The sequence below is a fragment of the Microchirus variegatus genome (assembly GCF_963457635.1).
Source record: "Microchirus variegatus genome assembly, chromosome: 2".
NCBI lineage: Eukaryota > Metazoa > Chordata > Actinopteri > Pleuronectiformes > Soleidae > Microchirus > Microchirus variegatus.
In genome coordinates this window covers 29,772,584-29,795,219 of record NC_139803.1, presented here as the reverse complement: position 1 = coordinate 29,795,219, position 22,636 = coordinate 29,772,584, and the positions used below count along the sequence as shown (strand labels likewise).

Genomic DNA, 22,636 nt, shown 5'->3' with positions numbered 1-22,636 from the left:
CTCTACTAGCAGAGACTGAGCGCTTGACCAAGGACAGACTGGACTTGCAGCGGCAGGCTGAGAGGGAACACAGATCTCTGTCTCAGCGCCTCAGGGCCTTGGAAAGAGATTTGGAAGAACAAGAAACAAAGGGTCTGGAGACAGAGCTTCACCACAAGACCCACACGGATGACCTTAGCCAGCGTGTGCAAGCACTTGAGAAACAGCTCAAACATGAACGACAGTTCATAGAGGTGATTTAATTTCTTATATTTCTATATTTTAAAAGCATATATTATTTCCAGTCTCCCCTTTCAAACCCACTTCACATTTTCCTAGTGACTTGTGAGAGGGGCTGCAGGCAAATTCTCCTGTTATTACCTAATGTCGTGGACACTGTCTTGAATATAGTTGTATGCCTGTATGTACAGGAGCAAGCTGTGGAGCGTGAACATGAGAGAGACGAGTTTCAGCAGGAGATCAGAAGGCTGGAGGCCCAACTCAGACAGACTGCCAGTGTGGATACCAAAGGACACAGGGTAAGGTCTTTTAAAGCAAGTGTACATATAAAGCATGAGGTTGTGCTTCTTTTTCTTTTTTTTACACTACTAACCAGATTACGACCCTGTTCAGACATGGACACTAAAGCTGATGTGTCGACTACAACTGCAAACTACATTTAATTTGGTTTTGCCTAAATCTCGTGCTTGATCCTTTCAGACATATGACAGATGTCTAGAGGATTTTATCCTCCCTCACTAATGTTTGCATAAAGGCCACTCCATGATCAAATGAATGTGTGCAGGTGACAAACGGGCTAATTCGCCTTGAAATCTGTTCATATCAAATAACGGGATAATAACATAATATGTTATTATCCTTTTATATGATCACCAAGTATTTGTTTTGTATAAAATACTTGGTGTGGCATTTTTGATGTGATGCGTGTCTAATGTTATGATTTGATTATAAAACAGCTAAATGGTTTGTCATTTTGTGATCTATTGTTGTGTTTGCTTATGAGCCTGACTTTTACCATGTGTTTGTCCCTGTGCTGAATGGATTGCTGTAGTTTGAGGACTTGGCTCTTCAGGTATGAAATCTAACCATAGCCGCATTCTCTTAGCTCCTCTGACTCTTGTGCATGGTGTGGATTTTAAATCATATCTTCATTGCAATCATCCATAGATTAATTTTATACTCTTAGTGCTTGCCATAGGGTCTTTCATTTTCATTTCATTGTCCATTTGCTAATATAGTACCGTACATATTAATTTTCTTCATTTGTCCCTCACCTCCATGTCACTGCTTTCTGAAGTGCCTTCACTTCAGTGTGTTGTACCAGAGGCTGCACATCCTGAATGGCTTATTTAGATTTAAAAAAATGTGATTCTCAAATCGACTTTCTACATAAATGTTTGGAAATGTGTTATCCTGAATTTTGTTGCATTTGTCTTTTGCAGGTAGAAGGTTTACAAGCCATCATCAAAGACAGGATGGACGACCATGCCTCCTTGCAAGCAGCCAATCAGCAGGCCCAGCGAGATCTTGCAGAGCGCAACGAAGAGATTGACAAGCTGGCTGGGAGAATCAGAGAGCTCGAGCAAGCACTGCTCAATAACACAGAGAATAATAGATCTATTAGTCAACTTGAACAAGAGCTTCACAAAGCAACGTTGCGTGAGGAGGAGCTCACACAAGTAAGAACTGATCTACACTGTGCTTGGATGTGGTGTCAGCATAAAAGTAATCCCCCCCCCCCCCCCTCAATATTGAACTCTTCTTTTTCTGCCAGGATAAGCAGGCACTGGAGCAGCAACAGCTCTCAAACAAGCTTCAGATCTCTGCCCTGCAGTCCAAACTGGATGAGACGAGACACTGTTACCATGACAACACGCGTGACCCGACCCAGGAGCTTAGGGATGCCCTGGATGCTGCTCAGCAGAGCCTGCAGAACAAAGAGCGGGAGGTCTGTAACAGCCAGAGCCATCTTTTAAAACCAAAACTAAACACTACTGAAAGCTTAAAATGTTATATCGACAACATGAGACGTTGTTATGGTGCATTTGTAATCAATAATGTTATGTCTTTCAGGTTGAGGTTGTGTGCGGCCAGCTGGACAATGTGCAGAGAGACTTGAGCATCAAAGAGGTTGAATGTAAACACCTCGCACTACAGCTGGAGCTTCTGTCCAATCAGAATGCAGCTCACGTTAATGAGCTCCAAGATCAGATTGCTGAACTTAAGGTAAGAGCTACTTACTTAAAGCAATAAATTATCTGCAAGTGATGATCAGGCAAATATATTTTGGTTTATTTAGATTATAAATGGCATGTACAACTTCACTTGCAGGAGACGGTGTCTGCCCTCACTATACTCCAGGAGGAGAAAGACGAACAAAGTGAGGTGGAGGAAGTAAAGGAAGAGACTCTGTCCTCTGCGCTTCTCCAGGAGAAAAACCAGGAGATCGACCACCTCAGCAGTGAAATCCACAGGCTTGAACAGGAGCTGGAAAACACCAAGGACAACAAGGTCAGTATGAGAATACACACAAATACATAAATACACACAGTTGACGAGTTGGTGAAGAAAATCATATTTTTTCCCTCTGTCCACAAGGATCTGGAGTTTGAGGTTGAAGATCTTCACTCACAGGTGGAGCATCTTCAGTCTGAAATCACAAGAGTACGCCAGGACAAAGAGGAAGAGGAGGAGCGCCTTCATGAGGTCATCAGCACTCTGCAGGAAGAACTTGCCACATTGGGCCCCAACGTGCATGAAGTTAGCGACTCTCAGGACGGTGACAGCATTAATCCTTCACCAGCTCCCAGCCCTGAACCTCACCACTATACCATCCATGAACAGGAGAGGAGGGGAGGTCCGAGCAGCCTAAAGCAAGAGCTCAGTCTGACTCACTCTGCCTCGTCCCGTTCCCTTCACTCCCGTCTCAAAGTAATGCAGAGTCAGCTAGAGACCGCAGTGGCAGAGAGAGAGGGACTGGAGCGATTACTGCTGACCCAGGAGGAAGAGTACAGAGGACACGATGAGGAGTTGGGGAACAGGCTGAAAGCTGAGAAAGAAAAAGCAAACGAACTCCAAGGCCTCCTCGACCTAAAGGAGGCAGAGCTGGAGGAGATGACAGCCCAGGTAGAAGAGGAGAAGGACAAGAGGAAACTAACCGAGGAGGAGCTGGACCGGTGGCAATTTCAAGCTGGAGAGGTGGTCTCCCTGCACGAGGAGAAAGCACATCTCAATACCCTTGTCACTGAACTCCAAAAGAAAGAACAGGAAAGGCTTAGAGAGACCGAGACTCTCAAAACAGAAATGGGGCTCCTCAGAGAAACTGGTGTTGAGCTTGAGGGGCAGATCCAGGAGTTAAGAGCTGAGCTGGTTGACATGAAGAAACTGATTGCTGTCGAAAGGGCGAAGATTAAAATGCTTGAGACTGAAAAAGGAGCCCTTTCTGATGAAAATGATGCACTTAAGAGGACGGAGCGACAACTCCAGGAGGAAATTGAAAGACTCACTGAGGAAGTGACTTCAATGAGAGATCATGTCCAGGGCCTGATGGTTCAGCTCAATGAAAAGGAAACCAGTGAAGAGGAAGCTCAAAAAGAGTTGCTGGTGAGTGTCGCTATTACACAAAACCTCATTTTATATAAAGGTATTAAAACCAGAAAAAGATTTAAATTCGATTTAACTTGAGCTATTATTAGTGCCACGGTTTTTGCAAAGTTGGACAGATGATTCTATAAACCTGCTTAAAGGGGCCCTCCGTCCAGACCAGAACTATTACTGTCGCATTTTTTTCTGTTAGCGTACTGCTGTGTTAGTCACTGCAAGCGAGCCCACATCTGGTCATAGTTAGGAGCGTAATGACGTGTTACATCGCTCTAAGACTGCAGAGTCTGATGCGGAGGAAGTTTCACCAAAATGAGGAAGAGAGAGGACAAATCTTTGCCATCTCCTCTTTTTTAAAGCTGGTGCATTTTTGGCTTTTCAATGTTTGTGTTTACTTCTGTCGTGGCAGGATGTGGTAAGAATAAGTCGTGTTTATTTTAAGTGGAGGCTGAAATGAGGGGGTTTTGCTTGCTGCATGTCTATACGTTGTGTCGAGCTTCTTTTGGCAAATGTAGCCCTCATGGTCTCAGTGTACTCTAATATATATTTAGTAGTTAATGCAAGAGTGCAGATGTATAGGATTTTAACTTGTGTATACAACATATGGTGCTCAGGTTGTGGTTACATTGCAAAGTTCTCACAGGAAAAATAAACAGTGAAAATGGTCTTTGTTCACAGTTGCTGTTGCAGCACTTCCTGTTTCTCCTTCAAAGTAAAAGCACTCTAGTGTTTCAATGCATTGATTCTATTTGTCTTTGGGGTTTTTTTCCAACAAAATTGTGTTGACTGTGAACAAAGACCATTTTCACTGTTTATTTTTTTTATACTGTGTATAATTAGCATGGTTTCATGAAGAATCCTGATATTGAGTGTTTTAAAAGTAAATATTAGAACATAGCAGAAGCTCTGCAGAAGGAGACAGTCTCGGCAGATAATTCTCTTTTTGACAGACAAATGCTGAAGTTACTCTGGCAAAAGCAGACACGGCCTTGAGACAGAGAGAGGATGAACTCATTAGACTGAGAGCAGAGCATCAGGCCGTGAGGACAGAGCTGGCCACAGTGAAAGAAGGTCTGAACACCAGTGCGGAGAGGGCTGAGAAACTACACGAGGAAGGACAGGTGGGGATATGTAGTAACTAAGCACATTATATCCGACACAGGTCATATACCTCAAAGATTCTATTAAATATGTTATTCCTTGATTTTAATCTCTTCCTCTGTCAGACCAAAGACCGTGCCCTTGTTGACCTGGAGACTGATAACCAGCGACTGAAGGCAGAGCTTCAGAGTTTACAGGAGGATCTGGCAGTGCAGGAAGAGGAACTGGCCTGTCAACAAAGAGAACTACAGCAACTCCAACAGTACTCTCAACAAGGATACAAACAAAGAGGTAAAACACTGAGTATATTCATCTGTTTAAAAAAATGAAATTGGCATCGCAGCATGTTCTTCTAATGGTGGTTTTCAATTTCATACATTTTCAGACATTTCTCAAAGAGCTTTTGAGGACATTGTGAGTGGATCTCATGATGAAGCCTCTCTGAGTTCTCCAGAGGTGCTGAGGAAATTCGAATGCTCAGAGGACAGAATCCCAGAAAGGTTCCATGCCTCTGTCCTGGCCTCTCGTCTGTCTGAGCTCAGCGCACTCAACAGCACAGGCCTGGATCTGCCTCAGACCAAGCCCTCTCCCAGGCTTGTGATGGAGTCTTTACACTCTAGGACTATCACGCCAGAGCTAGCCACACAGAGCTCCCACTCCCCACGTTCATTGTCCGTCTCTGACAACTTCTCCATGCTTGACTCTCTGGATACTGACAGAGTATGAGATCTGACCGCTTTAAAATGTTTCTCTCTGTTCATTCTGTGAAAATTGTCTTTGTTTTTTTTCCAGGTTTGTTTAAACATGTGTCTTAATTCTTATGTTTTAGGTGCCTGATTTGGAAGCACTTGACCTCACAACCCCTCCATCCCCAATTGACTCAACCACCTCTCTGTCAGCACCTGAGTGGGCCAGCGATGGATATGGAAGCAGTGAGTATTTGCTTTGGAATTTGGGGCAGATGAATGAGGTTTAATCTGTTTAATTTACACAGACAACACTTGTTAGAATATAATGCAGCACCACACATGTTTAGTTAACTGTTTTCTCTTGTGGTTCAGATGTAAGTTCAGAGTTGGGTGCCAGGCTGAGAGTAGAGCTTGAACAGACTGAAAGACTGGATGCTCAGTTTGTTGAGTACCTCCGTTGCCGAGGAATGAACCCGACGGCTAACACGGACAGTGCTGCAGGCAGTATGAGCTTCAGCGATGACCTGCTGTCACCTGAGCTTCAGGTGGGCTTCATCTACACTTGGCGGTAATTCTGTTCATTTGACATTAAGTCTAACATTAACATCTTTTCTGATTTGTCTGCAGGGTCTGTTGAAGAAAGTTTATCAAGAAAGCTGCAGAATCCTCACATTGTCCCAACGGCGTGCCACTTCCTCCGCCCAACCTCATGCCTTCTCACTCAGTCAGACGCAGTATTACTGCGGAGATGGCCCCACACCGATCGACACACTGGACAAATCGTCCTCTAACCCCCCCATGAGTTGGCAGCAGGAGAAGAGGGCACTGCAGGAGACTGTGATCGCTCTCAGAGAACTGCTTTGTCGAATGGCACAGAGAAACACACAAGTGAGTTTCACTGCACTGTTCTGTCCACTGCTGTAGCTAACAACCCCCCCCCCCCAAATGATTGCCTGTTCTTTTACCTAAGTTTTTATGACAAATGTCAAGTTTCATTTGGTTGTCTTCTGATTTTCCATCTTCCTCCTTTAGACTGACCACAGAGGTGAACAGGACTGGCACAGAGATCAGATACAGAACGATGGACTAGTTGAATCCCAACTCAAAGCAGAGCTCGAGGAGAGCCGGAGACAACTGACATGTGCTCTGGACACTCAGAAAGAGCAAAGTAACAAAATGCAGACACTCAGGTATACTTGCATAGTAAAACTAAAGGACAAAAGCACAACATCTCCATTAAACTGAATATCAGACAGAAGTCAGCATGGCATAGGAAAGGGAACATACTGTGAAATGTCAGTTATCCAGTTGATATCTCTTTGGTTTGGTGTATTTTATCCCTTCCGTTTGAGTTGTTTCTGTATGTTTTAGGTTGTTATCTGGCTAATATGAACTTCCTTCACTTTAATTCAAAAGTGAATTAAAGTTCCAATTTTTTAAATGTTATTTATTTTTAAAATTTTCTTCTGCAGACTTGCTATAGAAGAAGTCGAGGAGGCTTTGAGGGCAGAGCAAACCCGAGGCCAGGAGCTTCAACAGCAGCTGGAGCAGGAGAGAGATCTGGGTTTCCGTAAACACAGAGAGGAAGAGGAAAAGAAAGAGGTAAGAACCACATCAAATGCATACTGGAATTACATTTTGTTATGGCTCTGTGGTGTCCATTTTGAAAATTGGACTCTAGTGGAATTCATTTTCTTTTTGAACTCTGAAAGATGACTCCCCTCTTACCTCCCCAGGCTATGCAAGCATCCTCTGAGTGTCAGAGGTCCGAGATCTTGGCTCTCAAGGGTCAGGTAGAGCAGGAGAGGGTGACCTGCAGCAACCTCAGACGTGAGCTTCAGATTGAACAGTCTCGCAGTGAGCTGCTGGAAAAGCACGTCAGCGACACCCAAAGAGAGCTCGAAGATGAGCGTCAATGCTCTGCCCAACAACAAGATCACCACTTGAAAGAAAAGACTCAACTGCAGCGACTTCTGGCTGAAGCAGAAACTCGTATAGGCGATGTTCACGCTAAACTCGCTGATGCTCATCGGAAGCTGGATGAAGAGAGCGACCGATGTTCCAGGCAGCTGGATGAGCTCAGCCACAGACACAAGGCCGATGCATCCCGAGACAGGAAGTTCATCTATGACATGCGCGCACAGCTCGAGCAGGAGCGAAGGCAAGCGGAGGAGCTGGGAGCTGTGATGAACAAACTGAGGGACGAGTTACTGCAGAGCAGAAGGAACTGGGAAGACGAGGACAGAGCAAGGAGAGAGGAGTTGCAGAGGGAACGGGAAGCCGCCACTCGTCATCGTGTAGCTGTGGAGACCTTGAAGGAGCAGAAACTGGAAGCCAGCCATGCATTGGAGGAGGAGCAAGAACGGTCCAAACGCCAAGGGGTGGAGATTGCAGAGCTGAAGGAGAGGCTACGGCTGCTGAAGGACAAGGAGAGGGAGAGGGAGCAGCAGTGGGATAGAGAGAGGATGAAGGTGCGGCAAGAGCAGGTGGAGAGAGAGAGGCGACAGGAGAGAACCAACAGCAAACTGGTAAGATATTGTCAAAGTTCTTACTCATCTTCATTGTTTGTTGGATCCACAAAAGCAAACTTGATGAACCTTTTTCACTCTAGTGTGAGCTGGAGTTGTTGAGGCAACAGGACCAGGAGCGAATGCAGGAGGTGCAGAACACCCTAGCAGAGCTGCAGAGGGAGGAGAGAGACATGGCTGCTCAGAGGCTTTCTGGTTGGAGCTGGGGGAAGCAACACAAAGCTACATCTACACAGCATCTCCAAAATAACATTCAGACTGACGGCACTCAGGCAGGCAGCTCACAACAAAACCAACAGGTACAAGAGCATGTCATTCAGCTCATGATACTAGGTTGGGTTCTCAACTGTGTCTGCTGCTTACCTGTCATAAATACAACAAGCACTCAGATTGTGAAACTAGAAAAACATAATTTTCAGATTTTTACCCATTTAAAATGCCCCATGATGTGTTCAAATGTAAAATAGATGTTACTAATGCAGTTCTGCTCTGGTGAAATATTGTATCACCGTAGATGCCGTCCAAGTCGCCGTCGTCCAATCTGCTGGACAGGTTGTTGAGCGAGAACTCGGAGCTGATGGAGCGTTTGACGTCGCTGAGTCAGGATAGAGCCACTCTCAAACACAGGCTCGGGTTACTGGAGAGACAACTGCAGCGCTCAGAGAGCGAGCTCGCTAAAGCCACTGCAGAAACTGAAAACAGACCCCTCAATGATGTAACCAACAGCAAGGTCAGATGGGGGAGAAAATAAAGGCACACGCATTCATACATGCATACATGTCAGTGATATATACAGTCACACTGCTTAGGCTTTTTCTTACTTTCTTACGTGAGAATGTTTCGTGAGCCTCGTACATTTGCCTTCTCTGTGCTAACACAGCGATTAATCATTGACATCCACTGTTCTGTGACTGCAGGTGCAGCGTTTGTATGAGCGTTACCTGCGTGCCGAGAGCTTCAGGAAAGCTCTGGTGTACCAGAAGCGTTACCTGCTGCTGCTGTTGGGAGGTTTCCAGGAGTGTGAGCAGGCCACGCTGTGTCTAATTGCTCACATGGGAGCAAGGCCCTCACCCCAACTCTCCTTCCACCGCAGACCCATCAGGAGATTTAGGGCTGTTGTTGGAGTCGTCATCGCAGTCTTAAGGTAGAGAATGTCCCAGTGTGTGTGTGAATGTTTTTTGATTTGCCTCAGTCTTCTCTGTGAGTAAAGCACTTGCATCTCTTTTTTCAGAATGAGGTTCCTAACTAGAAAATGGCAGAGGGCGATTAGACGATTGTCTGTGTCTGGGAATGTCAATGGGCATGCTTCAGGTCAGCACACTGAACCCAATTTAATATAATATGCACCATATGGCTGTTTATGAATGTGTATATTTTTAATTTTAACTTTCATTACAGGCCTTAAAGTTTTACAGCAGCAACAACCATCAAATTCTGCCTCGCCCCCAAACAGAGACAAGGTGTCGGCCCTTGTTCCACCGAGCAAATCACCATTCAGGTTGCACAACAGGTTTGTTTTAAAACTTAAAGTATCCGATTTGTTGAGTCTTCACCTTTTAAAAAATGTCAACTAGAGTTATTTTTCCCTTAAATGAGGTTTGACTCTCTTTCTTCAGGTCATACACAAGCACCACTTCGTCCTCGGGGCAATCAGTGGGAGCGTCTCAGGATCCAGAGCGGTCTCTGACAGAATATATCCACCATCTCGAGAAAGTCCAGCAACGGTTGGGGGGAGCCAGGCAAGGTGAGAGGCATTACATTTGATTTGGGTGATATGAGCATGCATTTCACTTGGTTCAGTGAAAGCACAAAGGTGGAACAAACAAATCACTGATGAAGGTGACTCTAAACATTTCATGGGTGTCATCATTTATCCCACATCAATAAACACGACTTCACATGAATAAACTATAGTTAAAGTCACTGGGCTTATGCTGTTATACTCTTAGGTGCATGTGGTCACAGTTTCTCTCTCTCTGCACAAAACCGTACAAATCTACAACAAGTTCTGATACTTAATGGGACCGTTTTTTAATCATATCCCACAAAAACTCTTTGCTCTATCGTCTCCCAAACTAGTAAGCAAGACTCATTTAGCCGTGCCCCCTAAAGAGGAAAGGAGGATACAGTCCGCCTGTTCCCCTGATATGATTGGTTACCGGCAGCGCTGGCTGCAGGAGAACAGGACGTGGCTGTACCTGAGCTGCTTGTCGCCAATTTACCTGTATGGCCCAGGTGAGTGTGAGTGTAACCGACTCACTCCACCAAACAATAAAGTAGCACCATGCTCTGCTCAGAATGGGTACTGACTTGTCTGCAGTCACTGAGGTGATTAATAAACACACACACACATGCACACAAACATGTCATGCAGGTCTAAAATCCTGAGTATTGTACAGATTGTTTATGTTGTGAAATGAGTGAACATGGGATCATTTCATGCACCGCAGCATCAGCTTTAATTTTTTTTTTTTTTTATCAGCATTAGCATCAGCTTTAATTAATAACTGTGCACCATTTAAAACGGTTGTGTGTAATTATTGATCTAAAAAATAAGCATGTTGCCAATTTCTTGAAAATTAGACTTAAAAATATCTTTTAAAGGTGCCTGTCTGTTTACGGACACTTGATGGTCTTTGGTGTAGGAAAAATGCAATTAGAAATATAAAAAATATGGTATACTCTACAAAAACACTAGTGAACAAATGTACAGGGAGCTGCCCATGTGACATAAACCTGCAGGACATTTATCCTCACACACTGGTGGGTGACGGCCACATGTACACATTTGTAATGCTTTCATTAGAGCTGCATTCTCTCATGTCTGGTTCTTCACAGCAAAGCTTTGGTTATGCTTTGATATTTTGTATTGTTGTTTATGAGAGTTGTTCCTTGCTTTTTCTGATGTATTCTGTTTTTGTTTGTGTCCTCTCAGGCTCACCTCTTCTCCCGTCCGAGCAGAAGTAATCCGTCCACTGAACAAATGAATGTCACCCGTCTGCCTGTCGTTCTAAAACTGTTCCATGCCTTACATGTGTGTTTAGAAAGGAATATCAAATGTCTGTTGGACCTTTTTGATGGGCTTGATTTTTACGACAACATAAATTATTTTTTAAAATTGCTACTGTAACTTTTTTTTGTATTCACTGTACCTCAGTGTTTTTAAGGTCACTCTTCAGATGTTTGAAGAGCAAAGGTTTTTATGTGAGATAGCACTGCTGTTATTTTCCTAACATTTTATAGAATCCTCTGTGCTATGTAAATAAGACTGACGTCCGTGTGTCCACATGTGCACTTGTTTTATACTGGAAATCCATGACCAGCGTTGTTTAGAAGTTATGTTGTTGCATAAAAGTGAACCGTATGTTTATGTATATCTATGTTTCTACCATAAAGTTAATAAATATTTTAAATGTGTGATTACAATCCAGAGACGGCGTCTTTCATGGAATCCGTTCATTCACGGAAGAATCGGCTGATGTTTGTTGACTGATTATTAGGACCCCAGTGTTAACAAAAAAACCCCCTGCAAATAGTAAGAATTAAGAACAAAATATGTTGTGTAATGGATGAATAAATGATAAATGGAGCAGGTAGGGGTGTATTAAAAAGGTCATGGGTGGGTAGACCATCCATCTTTGCACACTCCACTTAGGTACATTTGTGACATCATCACTTTGATTTAACAAAGTCAAGCCTTTGGTGTTCAAATGGTAAATATTTATTTCATATCAAACTAAATATTTGTATATATATATATATATATTACTAGACTTAGAATGGTTGGAATTTAATTTTGTTTAAAGAAAATTTAAAAACAGATTATACCGTTATAACCTATAATATGTTGATGTATTTTCTCGTGACGTAACATCTCTGAGACGCTCATTATTACCTAATGAACTTGTGGTAATCAGCCAATTCTGATCCGCTGTCAGAGGTGCGTTCGATGTGTGACTCGGTACATGCCCCTTGCATCTCCCTTGAACACTACTCATCGCCGCCCACACGATTCTCTCCTGGTGTACAAAACGTACAAGCCAGACCTTTGGTTCGAACCACGCGAGACGTCAGTGCGGTGTGACGCATATCCTCTGCGTTTCAACACAGCTATGCTAACGTTAAGCTAGGATAATAACAGTTTGTGTGTGTGTCGCATGTCGCTATTTTACGTCTTATCTGCGGGTAAATCGTCCTGGCCGGCGTGGAAGACCTCGCTACCATTTCATCGTACCTGTCTGGGATGTATGGATGGATAGTTGACGGAATCTCGTCGCTGTTTGAGCCCGTTACGGGGCAAAAGCCCACAGAGTGGCCCGAGAAAGGGAACGTTAGCGCGGAGGAGTCCACGCGACCTGACATCAGAGCAGCTAAGCAGCGGCAGGAGAGTCACGGCAGAGCGGCCAAACGGAACTACCAGAGGTCGGTCCACGGCAAACATAGTCTACACACAATAACCGTAGAACAATAAACCCTCACGTCCACTTGTTTGTGCCTAAACATATCAATCAACTCAATGACAGGTAGGACACATGGAGGATAATCAGTGATATGAACCAGTAATGCTTTATCTAGTGGTACATATATTATCTATCATACCTCACGGCTGCAACTGACGTCATTTCAGACTCTTACCTTGTTAAGAAAAACGTTTGCCGCAATCAATTTGTGTCCCAGTGACGGAGAATACGCAATTAAAAACACTCCGGCACTTGCATGACCACTCTGTATTATTGTAACATGCAGTATATCAGTCCATCTATATACACCGATCATAGCTGTCATGACATTAAAGGTCCAAAGGTTCACAGTAGTCTGTAATGATTACAACAAAGGTCCACGATATCACACACTGATATGTTACCTTGTTGTATGTATGTGATCTTCGAAGAATGTGCTGTGTTGGTGTGTTGAGTCACGTCAAAGACAGGCAATAATGCAATTTATTATTATTTGTTGAACAATCAATTAGTCAATACAATATAGGTCTGAAACAAATTCTCTGCTAATCGATTATGATTCAATTACTAAATGAATCGTCAAGTATGTATGCAAAGCAAAAACTGATACATTTGAGTAAAGTCACAGGATTAAACACAAAAACCAAACATAAAACTCCTCACAGTTAAGCAGCACTGGTACAGCAGCTGTCAATGTTCCTTTTGCCTCAGTCCTAGTTTATATTAAATGTTGATGTGTGCAGATGTTAATTAACTGTCATGCCCGAAATAGACAAATCATTCATTCATTCATTCATATTAAAAGAACTGGCAAATTTTGTGCGAAAAGATGTACAATTTGCTGTCTCAAATGTTGGTCATGCAGCCGTATCTGTGACCTCTAACCAATCTGGTATTTTTCTGTTCCAGTGTTGATGTTGCAGACGGTGTTAGTGACCCGGTAGATGTGAAAAGACGCAGACGAGGTTTGTTTACAAGAAAGAGCTGATATTCATTTGTATAAGTATAACTGAAATGAAGGGATGTTTATTTGTGCTTTCAGATGTAGTCATCAGCTTTGTGAAGAAGACTGTGGTCGGGGTAGCAGGTCTGCTCAGGCTGCGCAACCCTTTGACAAGTAGGCGTGAAAAGGCCAGACAATATGAAGAGACGCAGGTTTGTCTTCTTTCAACAGTATTTATTGGAGTAGGTTTGCATTTTTTAATCAATGTCCAAAGTATTTCAGAAAAGAAAGCACACAGGAATTTAGAGCAGCACATGTTTGATGCCCTTATTTTATAGTTGTCTTTCCTTTGTGAATTCAGCCTGTCACTCTGATGGGGATAGATGAGCTCCACACCTCTTGGCTGAACAGCACTGAGTGGAGAATGGGTAAGTGAGGGCAGCAGTTCAGTGAATATAATGTTTTTTGGTCCTCCCTGCATAGTTCTCCTCCTTAATAATGATAATACCAATCCCCTTTGTTTTTGTTGATTCAGCAGATAAACCAGTGGGTGGACTGAATGACAGGGGTGGCAAAAATCCCTTTCAAAAATCCTCACCTCCTTTAATGAGGAAATACAGGCAAGTGGTCCAGTATTTGTGGTTTTCTTTCTCTCTTTCCACCGAGCACTACAGTACAGAACAACTTGCCATGATGCGGTTTGCAGCGGTGCACTCTGATCTAAGTTGACTTTCCACTGCGGAGTGAGTGTTGACCAAATATGTAAATGATGCAGCCATATAAGTCTAAAGCCCAATTTATAGTCCTGCAGGAAATATTTTTTAAGTGTCCGTCACTCCGTCAAGGGACAACAGAGACGGCAAGAGCTGCGATTGGTCCTCAGGACAGGCCGAGCTAAGCTGCTCTGTGCCGGTTCACAGTGGCACCGAGCGTCCACAGACACAGAGCTGATCCCCACCGATAACGCCGCTGCTAAACTATAAATACGTCATATCTTAACACACACAGCACATGTTTAGACTCTAAATGGCCAATTTCTCGCCTCAAATTATCTTAAAACTGCGTTCCGTCACACAGAAAAGTGAGAAACGGCTACTGTTTCAACAAAAACAGTCTTTCTCTCTTTCTTTCTCGGACGCCATTGCTCACTGTAGCCTGAAGCAGAACAACCATGAGCGGCCCCTACTGATCGGGCGGGAAATTGCAGCGCATGTCCGTCACCACGACGCAGAAGTATAAAGGCTCGAGGCGTCTCCGTGGTGACGCAGACGGATAACGCATACGCAGTCGGAGAAGTATAATGTGGCCTTAACGCTTTAGCTATAGTAAATAGTGTAACATCACACCAGCGTGACACAGTGTAGTAGCTCCCCAATACATTCCACAAGAAGAATGTGACACAGTCAACAACCACTGCGCTTTGTGGTAATGGTGCTCTACAGACTACTGAGATTATATCTGTTGAGTGTCTCCTTTTTAAAGCAGTTCCCTTTCTCATTTATTTGCCCTTTTTTGAATGCAGTGGGACAGCACTGTCTGTTGGTTTCCCTGAGAGGGGGAAGGACAGGGAGAGGAGAGGCTCTCTCCAGCTGCTGCCCTCGCGATCTGCTCTGAGGGGAGGAACCACCAACCCTGATCCAACCTGCAGTGGCTTTGGACACAACCGCTACTACAAGCCCAGTCTTACTGTGGAAGAGGTCAGTTTGGTTTGGAGACATTGTCGATTAGACAGGAGAATAGTCTCAGTAATAATGCCTTGATTGTGTCTGTATGTCATGTTTGTCGTGTGTCCTTTAGGCCATAAAACAGAATAACAAAGAGCACTACAGGCGCCTGCTGGAGATGGTGACAGAAAAATACAGCAAGAGTCAGCCACTGCCTTTCAATCAAACAAAACCACAAGAGTGGGTACACATTTTGAATTGACTGGGATTTGTTTTTAGAAATTCCACCAACATCCACTCAGCAGTACACATGTTTTAACTGGCCCTGTTTTCATTTTACTTCCAGTGAGTCGCTGTCACAGACTGATTACCAAGCTGCTTTCGGGAAAACCTTTGAGTCGATGCCCAGGAAGATGGTTTGTCCTGGTAAGATCCTTCTATAGATATTAAACAAAGGAGATATTCATTATTATATTTATTATATATTACATCAAGAATGGTATACATCCTAAGATGGCATCTATCAAATAAGACATTAAACGGATGTAGATCTTCATATTCTTAGTATTCCTTTTGAATAAACACTTATCACCTTCAACTTTGTAAAAGTGACTTACCTTTGTTTGTGTTTGTATTGTACAGCTGCCCCCAGCATGTTTACATGGAGAAATGCATCTGCAACCAAGGACAGGTTGGTGTCGTATATGTATCTTTAGATGTGTATATTATTGTATGTGTTGATGAATTCTACTTCTCTAACCTTTGTCTTAAATCCTCTCCAGGTGGACTGGACTGACTTTCAGCAAGTCATATGGCAGCTTTGAGAGCACACAGCAACCTGTCAGGAATGTAAAGGTAGCAATTTCTCTCAAAGCCTATTAAATTATTGATTTTGCGAGAAAACACAGATGTACTTATCACTCATGTCTGTGTGTGTGTTGGCAGAAAGAGGCAGCAGAGATGGACCTTTCCACAGAAATAGCAACTCGTCTCAATCTGGTGGACAGAGAGTCTGCTGCTGTCAGTCTGCCTGACTCACAACCTGCACACACAACACATACAAGGCACAGTGATGAGGACATGCCAAAGATGACAAAGGTGAATAAAACACTCAGAGACTCTGTCTGTGGTCAAACTGTGTTAAAGACTGGACGCGTGGTTTATTTGACCTCATGTATTTATTGTTGTTGTGTAGGAGATGGCAGTGGAAGTGTATGGAGCTCTGGCTCAGAGTGATCCCAATGTTGTCCTCAGTTCAGCTTTCAAACTCCGCATCACACAGAGAGACCTGTCCACACTGCAGGAGGGCGGCTGGCTCAACGACGAGGTAAGAATGTTTTTAGAAAGATGGGGCACTTTGAATGCCAGTTCAATAAATGTTCTTTTTGATTCCTGTGCAAAACTATTAACTTTTACACCTAAATGCATTTAGTCAGATAAGAGTTGGACAAACCTTTTATACCAAGTATCTTATTTATTGAAACCAGTTGTTTCTTCACTGATGGAAGGCAACAAAGATAATAGTGAGCTAATGGGCTAACTTATCAGAACATAGCTGATGTATTTGTGTGACCAATGTCTGTTATTTTAACATGTTTTTTTTGATTGGTTGCCCTACCAAGGTGATCAACTTCTACATGTCCCTGGTCATGGAGCGTTGTTCTAGAGACGCGGCAGGATTCAAAGTTTACTCGTTCAGTACCTTCTTCTACCCGAAGCTGCGGGGTGGAGGAGGAGGACAGCCTGGAGGACATGCTGCTGTGAAGCGCTGGACTAAGGCTGTGGACCTCTTCCTCTTTGACCTCATCCTGGTTCCTCTGCATCTGGGCGTCCACTGGGCAATGGCTGTAAGTCAGAATAACACATATATTTCTTGTTTACTATAATGAATCTTTGTTGTATTTGGTCACTTACAAATTTCATGGAGGGGGTGAAGGTAATTAATGTATAGTATGTTTTTAATTTTTTCCTCCTGCCTATTTTGATTCCAGGTGATTGATTTTAAACTGAAGACAATCCGGTCATATGACTCAATGGGCCAGAGACACGACGACATCTGCAGTCAGTTGCTGTGAGTCTTCATTGTGTATTTTAAGATCTACTAAATGGGCGAGTTTCAGTGTGTTTTCACATATTCCCCCTGTATTATTCCAGACTCTATCTTAAAGAGGAGCACAAAGCAAAGAAAGGTCGAGAGCTCGACGTTGCCAAATGGACTGTTGGAAGTTTGAGGACCACTGTGAGTTGAGCTGTGATGAAATGATGTGCCAGTTTAAACATGTTCCTCACAGTGGAACATGTTTATTTTATGTTGTATTTGCCTTGCAGGAGATTCCACAGCAGAAAAATGGCAGTGACTGCGGTGTTTTTGCCTGTAAATATGCTGACTACATTGCAAAAGGAAGGACCCTCACCTTTAAACAGGTATGAACCATATATTGGCCTAATTTTTCTTTTTCCTAAAAAAAAAAAAAAAAATCATCAAAAAACATCTGCCTCTTTCTCTCTGCAGTGCCACATGCCTCTCTTCAGGAAGTTAATGATTTGGGAAATCCTCAATCAGAAGCTGCTATAAAGAATTTCAACAATCTCCACTCCATTATCTGCCCAACAACAGAGACTAACAGAGACTTTCTTCATGGGAGCATCGACTGTGTATAGTAATTACAAGGCAAGGAAAAAATAAATGGGCCAAAGAAATGGACAAAAACAGAAACCCAGGCCGATCGGTTCTGGTCTGTAGAAATCAAACACTAGTCTTAAGAGTTGATCTTGTCCCTTTTTCCTGTTTGGGAAGTATTAATGTGTAATCTCTGAGTTGTAATTGGAGACATTATTATTATTTTGTTCGAAATGTATGTTGTGTACAAGCTTTGGCACTACTGACTGAATGACTGGTTTGTTAGTTTGACTGTTTTGAAGTACTGCCTGAAGTGCCTTCAGCCCTCTGAGTCACAAACAATGTAAATTCAGTTCATAGAACCTGGACTCAAAATAATTCCTGATTGAGGTGGTTGTTCTAAGCAGATTATCGGTGAAATTTGGCACGTCTCCAATTGCTAAATACATTCTCTGACATAAAAGTTGATGGAAAAATGGAAATACCTCTTCTCAGACAAAAATGCATGGTTGAGTGCTTGCAATGTGAAAGATTTGCTATTATTTATGACGCGTGTGAATGAGAGAAGTGTATAGTTTAGCTTTTCCTCCATGAGTAGAGCGTTAATAGTTTGTCGCCCGTATGTAACACAAGGTGCTGTTAGGTCTGTGAGTCTTTTCCATGATCATAATACAAGAGGCTACTTAGGGCTATCTCATTAAGATACAGAATAGCATACTACGAAAAACAAACTACTGCACACACACATGCATGTTAGAGTTCATGCTTTGAAAATGTGATCATCTTTGTTTTCCTCCCCTGTAATAAAGTATTTTTTTAAATTGTAGTTCATGTGGAATGACGAATGTGTGTTGTGAATTGGTGTTCTGATGTTAGTGAGTTGTATCATTATACTACACAGTGAAAATGAATCCTCGATCACTATTAACTTCATTCTGTTGTTGCTTTTACCACTTTTAAACAAGTTTTATTGGTAATGACAAGTATCAAAGATAGAGGAAATGTGGTGGAGTAAAAGGTGCTATTGATATGAATAAGGTATTTATATTACATGACATTAGAAAACTGCATACTTGAAGTTTTTGACAGATTGGTCAAATTTAGTCAGATAATATTGTCATTGCTTTGAGCTGTAATGACTGGAATAAAATGCTTTTATTCTGGAAAGTCAAACCGGAACAGGAAATCAACGTCGTTCACTTGCGATAGCAATCTCAGATCGATTCGGTGTGACGGGCGGTGAATATCGTCCTATCGAGTTTACTCAGTCGTCGTAGAAGCTGTAACCGCGTACGTTTGATACATATTTTGTTTTGTAACGACGTAAATATGAGCGACAACGAGAAAGAATTCAGGGAGAAGGTGAGAAGATGGCGCTTCAAACGGGACGATAATAAGCTCGCTAACTAGCTTAGCTGCTATGTGTGCAGGTCGCAACGTATTTTAAAGACTGCGCCTGAGTATTAATGTTCTGTGTTAGACTCACTATGCCGTTTTCAGAGTAATATTATTATACTAAAATTGACATTTTCCTGAAGTCATTATAAAATTGCGAGAGCTAAAGCACGGGCATTTAAAGCCCGATTAACATTACCGATTATCGCGTATTTATTATAATCAGTAATAGTCGGACTAAACAATATAAACTATGCATTAGTTGTCTATGTGTAGCTAAATATTCAGTGAATGACAGCTAAGTGTAAGTGAAGTAGTTCAGGGCTGCAACTAATTGATTAAGGAATATTTTGTTTCGATTGATCGATTACTCACTTGGTCAGGATGAAAATGGTCTAATGAATGTTTTTCAGTTGAAAACCCAAACACGAACATATTATTGAATATAGAACTATATGTATACTTAAAATGTTGTAATCTTTATGATTGAGTTTGTATCATTTGGTTTTTAAATGGTCAAACATGGAAATAATACAAATTTAAACTCAATAATCATTAAATATTATATTAATATTCAAGGCTGCAACACATTGTTGTGGGTAGGGGTTACTCGAGCAATACATTTTTACCAAACACTGAAATTCAAAATACAAAGACACAAAGTTTACCGTTGCAAAGTATTTTAGAAATTAGAAAATATTCACAGTTTTTGCCCATTGATTAATCGATCAATCAACTCGTTGCAGCTCTCGAGATACTAATGTAAACATGTATGTTGTTTTCCTGTTTTCTTTGTACCATTCGGTTTTTAACAGAAACCAACATGCCTTATCACCCTTGTTTGTTCTTTGTTAAGGTTGAGGTTGGAAGAAAGAAAAAGGCGGAAGACGTTTCAGATGTGAAGTTGTTAATGTTTGAAGCTGATGGTGTTGATGCATGCTATTGTATTGGATGCAGAAAAGAAGCAATCAAGATCTATCCCCACTACTAGTGTTGTAATGGCAGATGGTAAATGGGGGAAGAGGAGGAGAAAGAAGTCATGTCAAAAAGAAGAAAGAAGACATGAAGGGTTGTTTTGAAGTAATGAAGTTAAAGAAGTTATGAAGTTAAGATCAGAAGTTTTACAGGGTATGAGTAATTTCCTAACAATCTGTTATGTTATGACTCTATTTCATCCTGTTTCTTTCTCTAAAGCATGCACAATTTATTTTCTCTCTATATCAGACACATCACTGGTCAGTCCCTTCATATAGCTTAGGCTTTTGTGTGCACTGTTGTTTTCAGCTAAATTATTTCATTTGTACATTTAAATTAACTCCAGTGTATGACGTCACGTTACATAATCAAATTCCTAATTATACCATGTGAAACCTGTTAAATGCTACACTATGTTGAATTCCTTCTCTAAGTCATGTAGAGGGCGAACGCAGTCACCTTCTGTCCCCTTTACTCTTGTTTTTTTGTCAAATGATTTGTCTTGAGAGTGTTTCTGATCGTCTTCTCCGGTCTGTCCAGGACTCAAGGCACGGCTCGCGGAGTGCATCCCCTCAGGGCTCGGCCAAATCCACCAGCCACTCGCCAGCACGCTCCAAAGATGGCTCCCGCCGTTCCAGGTCCAGATCCCGTTCACGATCCCGATCCAAATCAAGGTAAAAATAACAGTTTTTCAGTTTTCAAAGTACATTGTGATAAGAGTCATTTAAAACTATATTGTTACACACATGTAATTTAAACTCGTGTTCGTCCCCAGGTCAAGGTCCCACCGAAGCTCACGCAGGCACTACTCCCACTCTCGTTCACGCTCCCACCGCCGGCGCTCCAGGAGCAAATCTCACAGCCAGGAGTATCGACGCGGTAGGAGCCACAGCCGCTCACCCATGTCAGACCGACGTAGGCACATCGGCAACAGGGTATGTACATGCTTTATTTGAGGGTTCCCACAGACCTGGATCTTAATGGACACACAAATATTTTCAGCTTCACATCATTTTCAGCACCCACAAACATCAACATGTACATCAAATATTAATATGCTACTTAAAATACAGTGTGCATGTGTTAAAGTGTAGTTTGTTTTCCTCATATCTCCTGTTAGACAATTAGCTGCTGATATTCTTGGTCATTTTTTAACATTTTCCTTCTCCCTGTTCCCACAGGCCAACCCAGACCCCAACATGTGTCTGGGCGTGTTTGGTTTGAGCCTCTACACCACTGAAAGGGATCTGAGGGAGGTTTTCTCCAAGTATGGACCTCTGGCCAACGTCAACATTGTCTACGACCAGCAGTCACGCCGCTCAAGAGGCTTCGCCTTTGTCTACTTTGAAAACTCTGAAGACTCCAAGGAGGTATGGACAATAAGATATTATTGTCTGTAACACTAAAATTAAGTCCATCATTATTTTAAAACGTATCTTTCTGTTTGTGTTTCAGGCCAAGGAACGTGCTAATGGAATGGAGCTGGATGGACGCAGGATCCGAGTGGATTTCTCCATCACTAAACGAGCCCACACGCCCACCCCCGGTATCTACATGGGACGTCCCACATAGTGAGTGTTTCTTCACTGTGCTCATTCTTTTGAGTCTTCTAGGCTGTCAGTTCAGTTAAAATCTGTGTTTTTAGTGGTGGAGGTGGTGGAGGCGGCGGTGGTGGTGGTTCAGGCGGCAGCAGCAGTGGCGGTGGTTCGCGCCGCGTCTCGAGGGACTACGACAGGGGCTACGACAGAGGCTACGACAGGGGTTATGATCGCGACTATGATCGCTATGAAGACCGAGAGTACAGATCCTACAGGTGGGTTCCTTCCCTCTCGTTAATCACAGCATTTTTTACTCACCGCTCACTTAAATGCAGCTGTTAACTGTCAGAGTTAATGAATGGTTTTCAGACGCAGATCTCCGTCTCCTTACTACAGCAGGGGCTATCGCTCCAGATCACGGTCACGATCCTACTCACCACGTATGTTTTTCTATAATGTATAAGTTGGCTATTTATATAACTTTCTCATACTTCTGTTAATCGGATTAATTGTTTTTCTCCTCACTCTTTATAGGTCACTACTGAGCAGCATGAGAAGACTCAATGATGGATCCAGTGATGTTATTGTTTGGTTGCTTATTCTGTTTTCATCTTCTTTTTATTTTTCACCAGATTGTTTATATGATTGAATGCCGGATTTGTTTTTAAAAGTAAAATGGGCATGAAATGGGCAGATCAGAGTCGCTAATGTTCAAGTTTAGAGCAGTAAATCTGATGAGGGTCTGCCTCGTTTGTGTTTGGCTCCACAGATATTGGAACGATTTTCTGTGGACGTTTGTGTTGCAGTTTCTGATTTCGCCGTTTTCTTAAACACAATAAACATGAGTTTGATATAGGATATGTTTTTATTATTATTTTGTCTTAAAATGACTTATGTGGGGGTTCTATGTAAGCAATAAAAGATGATTTGGGACATCGGTGTTGATGATGCTGCTCTGCACATTGCTGTTGTTTTTGAAGCACTACTGTCACACGTTAATTAATTAAAATATTACAGCCATGATTTCATGCATGTGACATCATTAGGTTTTGAGCCAGTTCTATTATTATTGGACATGTTAGGGTGATCCTTCCTGAAACAAATGCATACGTTTCATCTTAAC

General features: G+C 42.5%; 3 protein-coding genes across 5 annotated transcripts in view; all 3 read left to right on the top strand.

The window, feature by feature from the left end:
* Positions 1–11,163, top strand: part of pcnt (pericentrin) — a gene marked incomplete at its 5' end in the record, with an annotated part of 28,415 nt that extends 17,252 nt beyond the window's left edge. The window contains 24 exons of the mRNA XM_083906399.1: positions 1–233; positions 411–518; positions 1,052–1,072; positions 1,443–1,679; positions 1,775–1,948; positions 2,074–2,226; positions 2,332–2,511; positions 2,599–3,603; positions 4,551–4,721; positions 4,827–4,992; positions 5,087–5,421; positions 5,531–5,633; positions 5,763–5,935; positions 6,018–6,278; positions 6,423–6,580; positions 6,863–6,992; positions 7,127–7,918; positions 8,002–8,217; positions 8,433–8,648; positions 8,836–9,062; positions 9,150–9,229; positions 9,317–9,428; positions 9,535–9,662; positions 10,854–11,163. Of these exons, the coding sequence (XP_083762525.1) occupies positions 1–233; positions 411–518; positions 1,052–1,072; positions 1,443–1,679; positions 1,775–1,948; positions 2,074–2,226; positions 2,332–2,511; positions 2,599–3,603; positions 4,551–4,721; positions 4,827–4,992; positions 5,087–5,421; positions 5,531–5,633; positions 5,763–5,935; positions 6,018–6,278; positions 6,423–6,580; positions 6,863–6,992; positions 7,127–7,918; positions 8,002–8,217; positions 8,433–8,648; positions 8,836–9,062; positions 9,150–9,229; positions 9,317–9,428; positions 9,535–9,662; positions 10,854–10,885 (5,411 nt within the window). The 3' untranslated portion in view covers positions 10,886–11,163. The remainder of the gene's footprint in view (positions 234–410; positions 519–1,051; positions 1,073–1,442; positions 1,680–1,774; positions 1,949–2,073; positions 2,227–2,331; positions 2,512–2,598; positions 3,604–4,550; positions 4,722–4,826; positions 4,993–5,086; positions 5,422–5,530; positions 5,634–5,762; positions 5,936–6,017; positions 6,279–6,422; positions 6,581–6,862; positions 6,993–7,126; positions 7,919–8,001; positions 8,218–8,432; positions 8,649–8,835; positions 9,063–9,149; positions 9,230–9,316; positions 9,429–9,534; positions 9,663–10,853) is intronic.
* A 965-nt stretch (positions 11,164–12,128) lies between these two features.
* Positions 12,129–18,349, top strand: senp2 (SUMO specific peptidase 2). 2 transcript variants are annotated; one of them, XM_083910121.1, is made up of 17 exons: positions 12,129–12,340; positions 13,288–13,343; positions 13,421–13,533; positions 13,683–13,749; positions 13,860–13,941; positions 14,844–15,018; positions 15,119–15,225; positions 15,332–15,411; positions 15,628–15,676; positions 15,768–15,840; positions 15,931–16,083; positions 16,181–16,312; positions 16,608–16,832; positions 16,977–17,056; positions 17,140–17,224; positions 17,314–17,409; positions 17,498–18,349. In XM_083910121.1, exons 1-17 carry the CDS (start codon positions 12,162–12,164, stop codon positions 17,558–17,560), a joined length of 1,815 nt encoding a protein of 604 aa, XP_083766247.1. In that variant the 5' UTR covers positions 12,129–12,161; the 3' UTR covers positions 17,561–18,349. The 2 variants fall into 2 exon arrangements, with proteins under 2 accessions (XP_083766247.1, XP_083766246.1); XM_083910120.1 differs by having other exon boundaries at positions 13,857–13,941.
* Positions 18,350–18,817: 468 nt separating this feature from the next.
* Positions 18,818–22,371, top strand: LOC310943025 (transformer-2 protein homolog alpha-like). Of its 2 annotated transcripts, XM_083908512.1 has the most exons (9): positions 18,818–18,967; positions 19,857–19,898; positions 20,516–20,649; positions 20,751–20,910; positions 21,157–21,345; positions 21,431–21,546; positions 21,621–21,788; positions 21,883–21,953; positions 22,048–22,371. In XM_083908512.1, the coding sequence occupies exons 1-9, from the start codon at positions 18,935–18,937 to the stop codon at positions 22,056–22,058; spliced, it is 924 nt and encodes a 307-aa protein (XP_083764638.1). In that variant the 5' UTR covers positions 18,818–18,934; the 3' UTR covers positions 22,059–22,371. The 2 variants fall into 2 exon arrangements, with proteins under 2 accessions (XP_083764638.1, XP_083764639.1); XM_083908513.1 differs by lacking the exon at positions 19,857–19,898.
* Positions 22,372–22,636: the final 265 nt, after the last annotated feature.

Coding starts and splice junctions, on each gene's coding strand:
- LOC310943025 (XM_083908512.1), top strand. CDS start 18,935: ATGAGCGACAACGAGAAAGAATTCAGGGAGAAG. Junction 20,650..20,750: donor CGATCCCGATCCAAATCAAG/GTAAAAATAACA, acceptor GTTCGTCCCCAG/GTCAAGGTCCCACCGAAGCT. Junction 21,346..21,430: donor ACTCTGAAGACTCCAAGGAG/GTATGGACAATA, acceptor TTTGTGTTTCAG/GCCAAGGAACGTGCTAATGG.
- senp2 (XM_083910120.1), top strand. CDS start 12,162: ATGTATGGATGGATAGTTGACGGAATCTCGTCGCTGTTTGAGCCCGTT. Junction 16,833..16,976: donor GCGTCCACTGGGCAATGGCT/GTAAGTCAGAAT, acceptor TTTTGATTCCAG/GTGATTGATTTTAAACTGAA. Junction 17,225..17,313: donor TTGGAAGTTTGAGGACCACT/GTGAGTTGAGCT, acceptor TTTGCCTTGCAG/GAGATTCCACAGCAGAAAAA.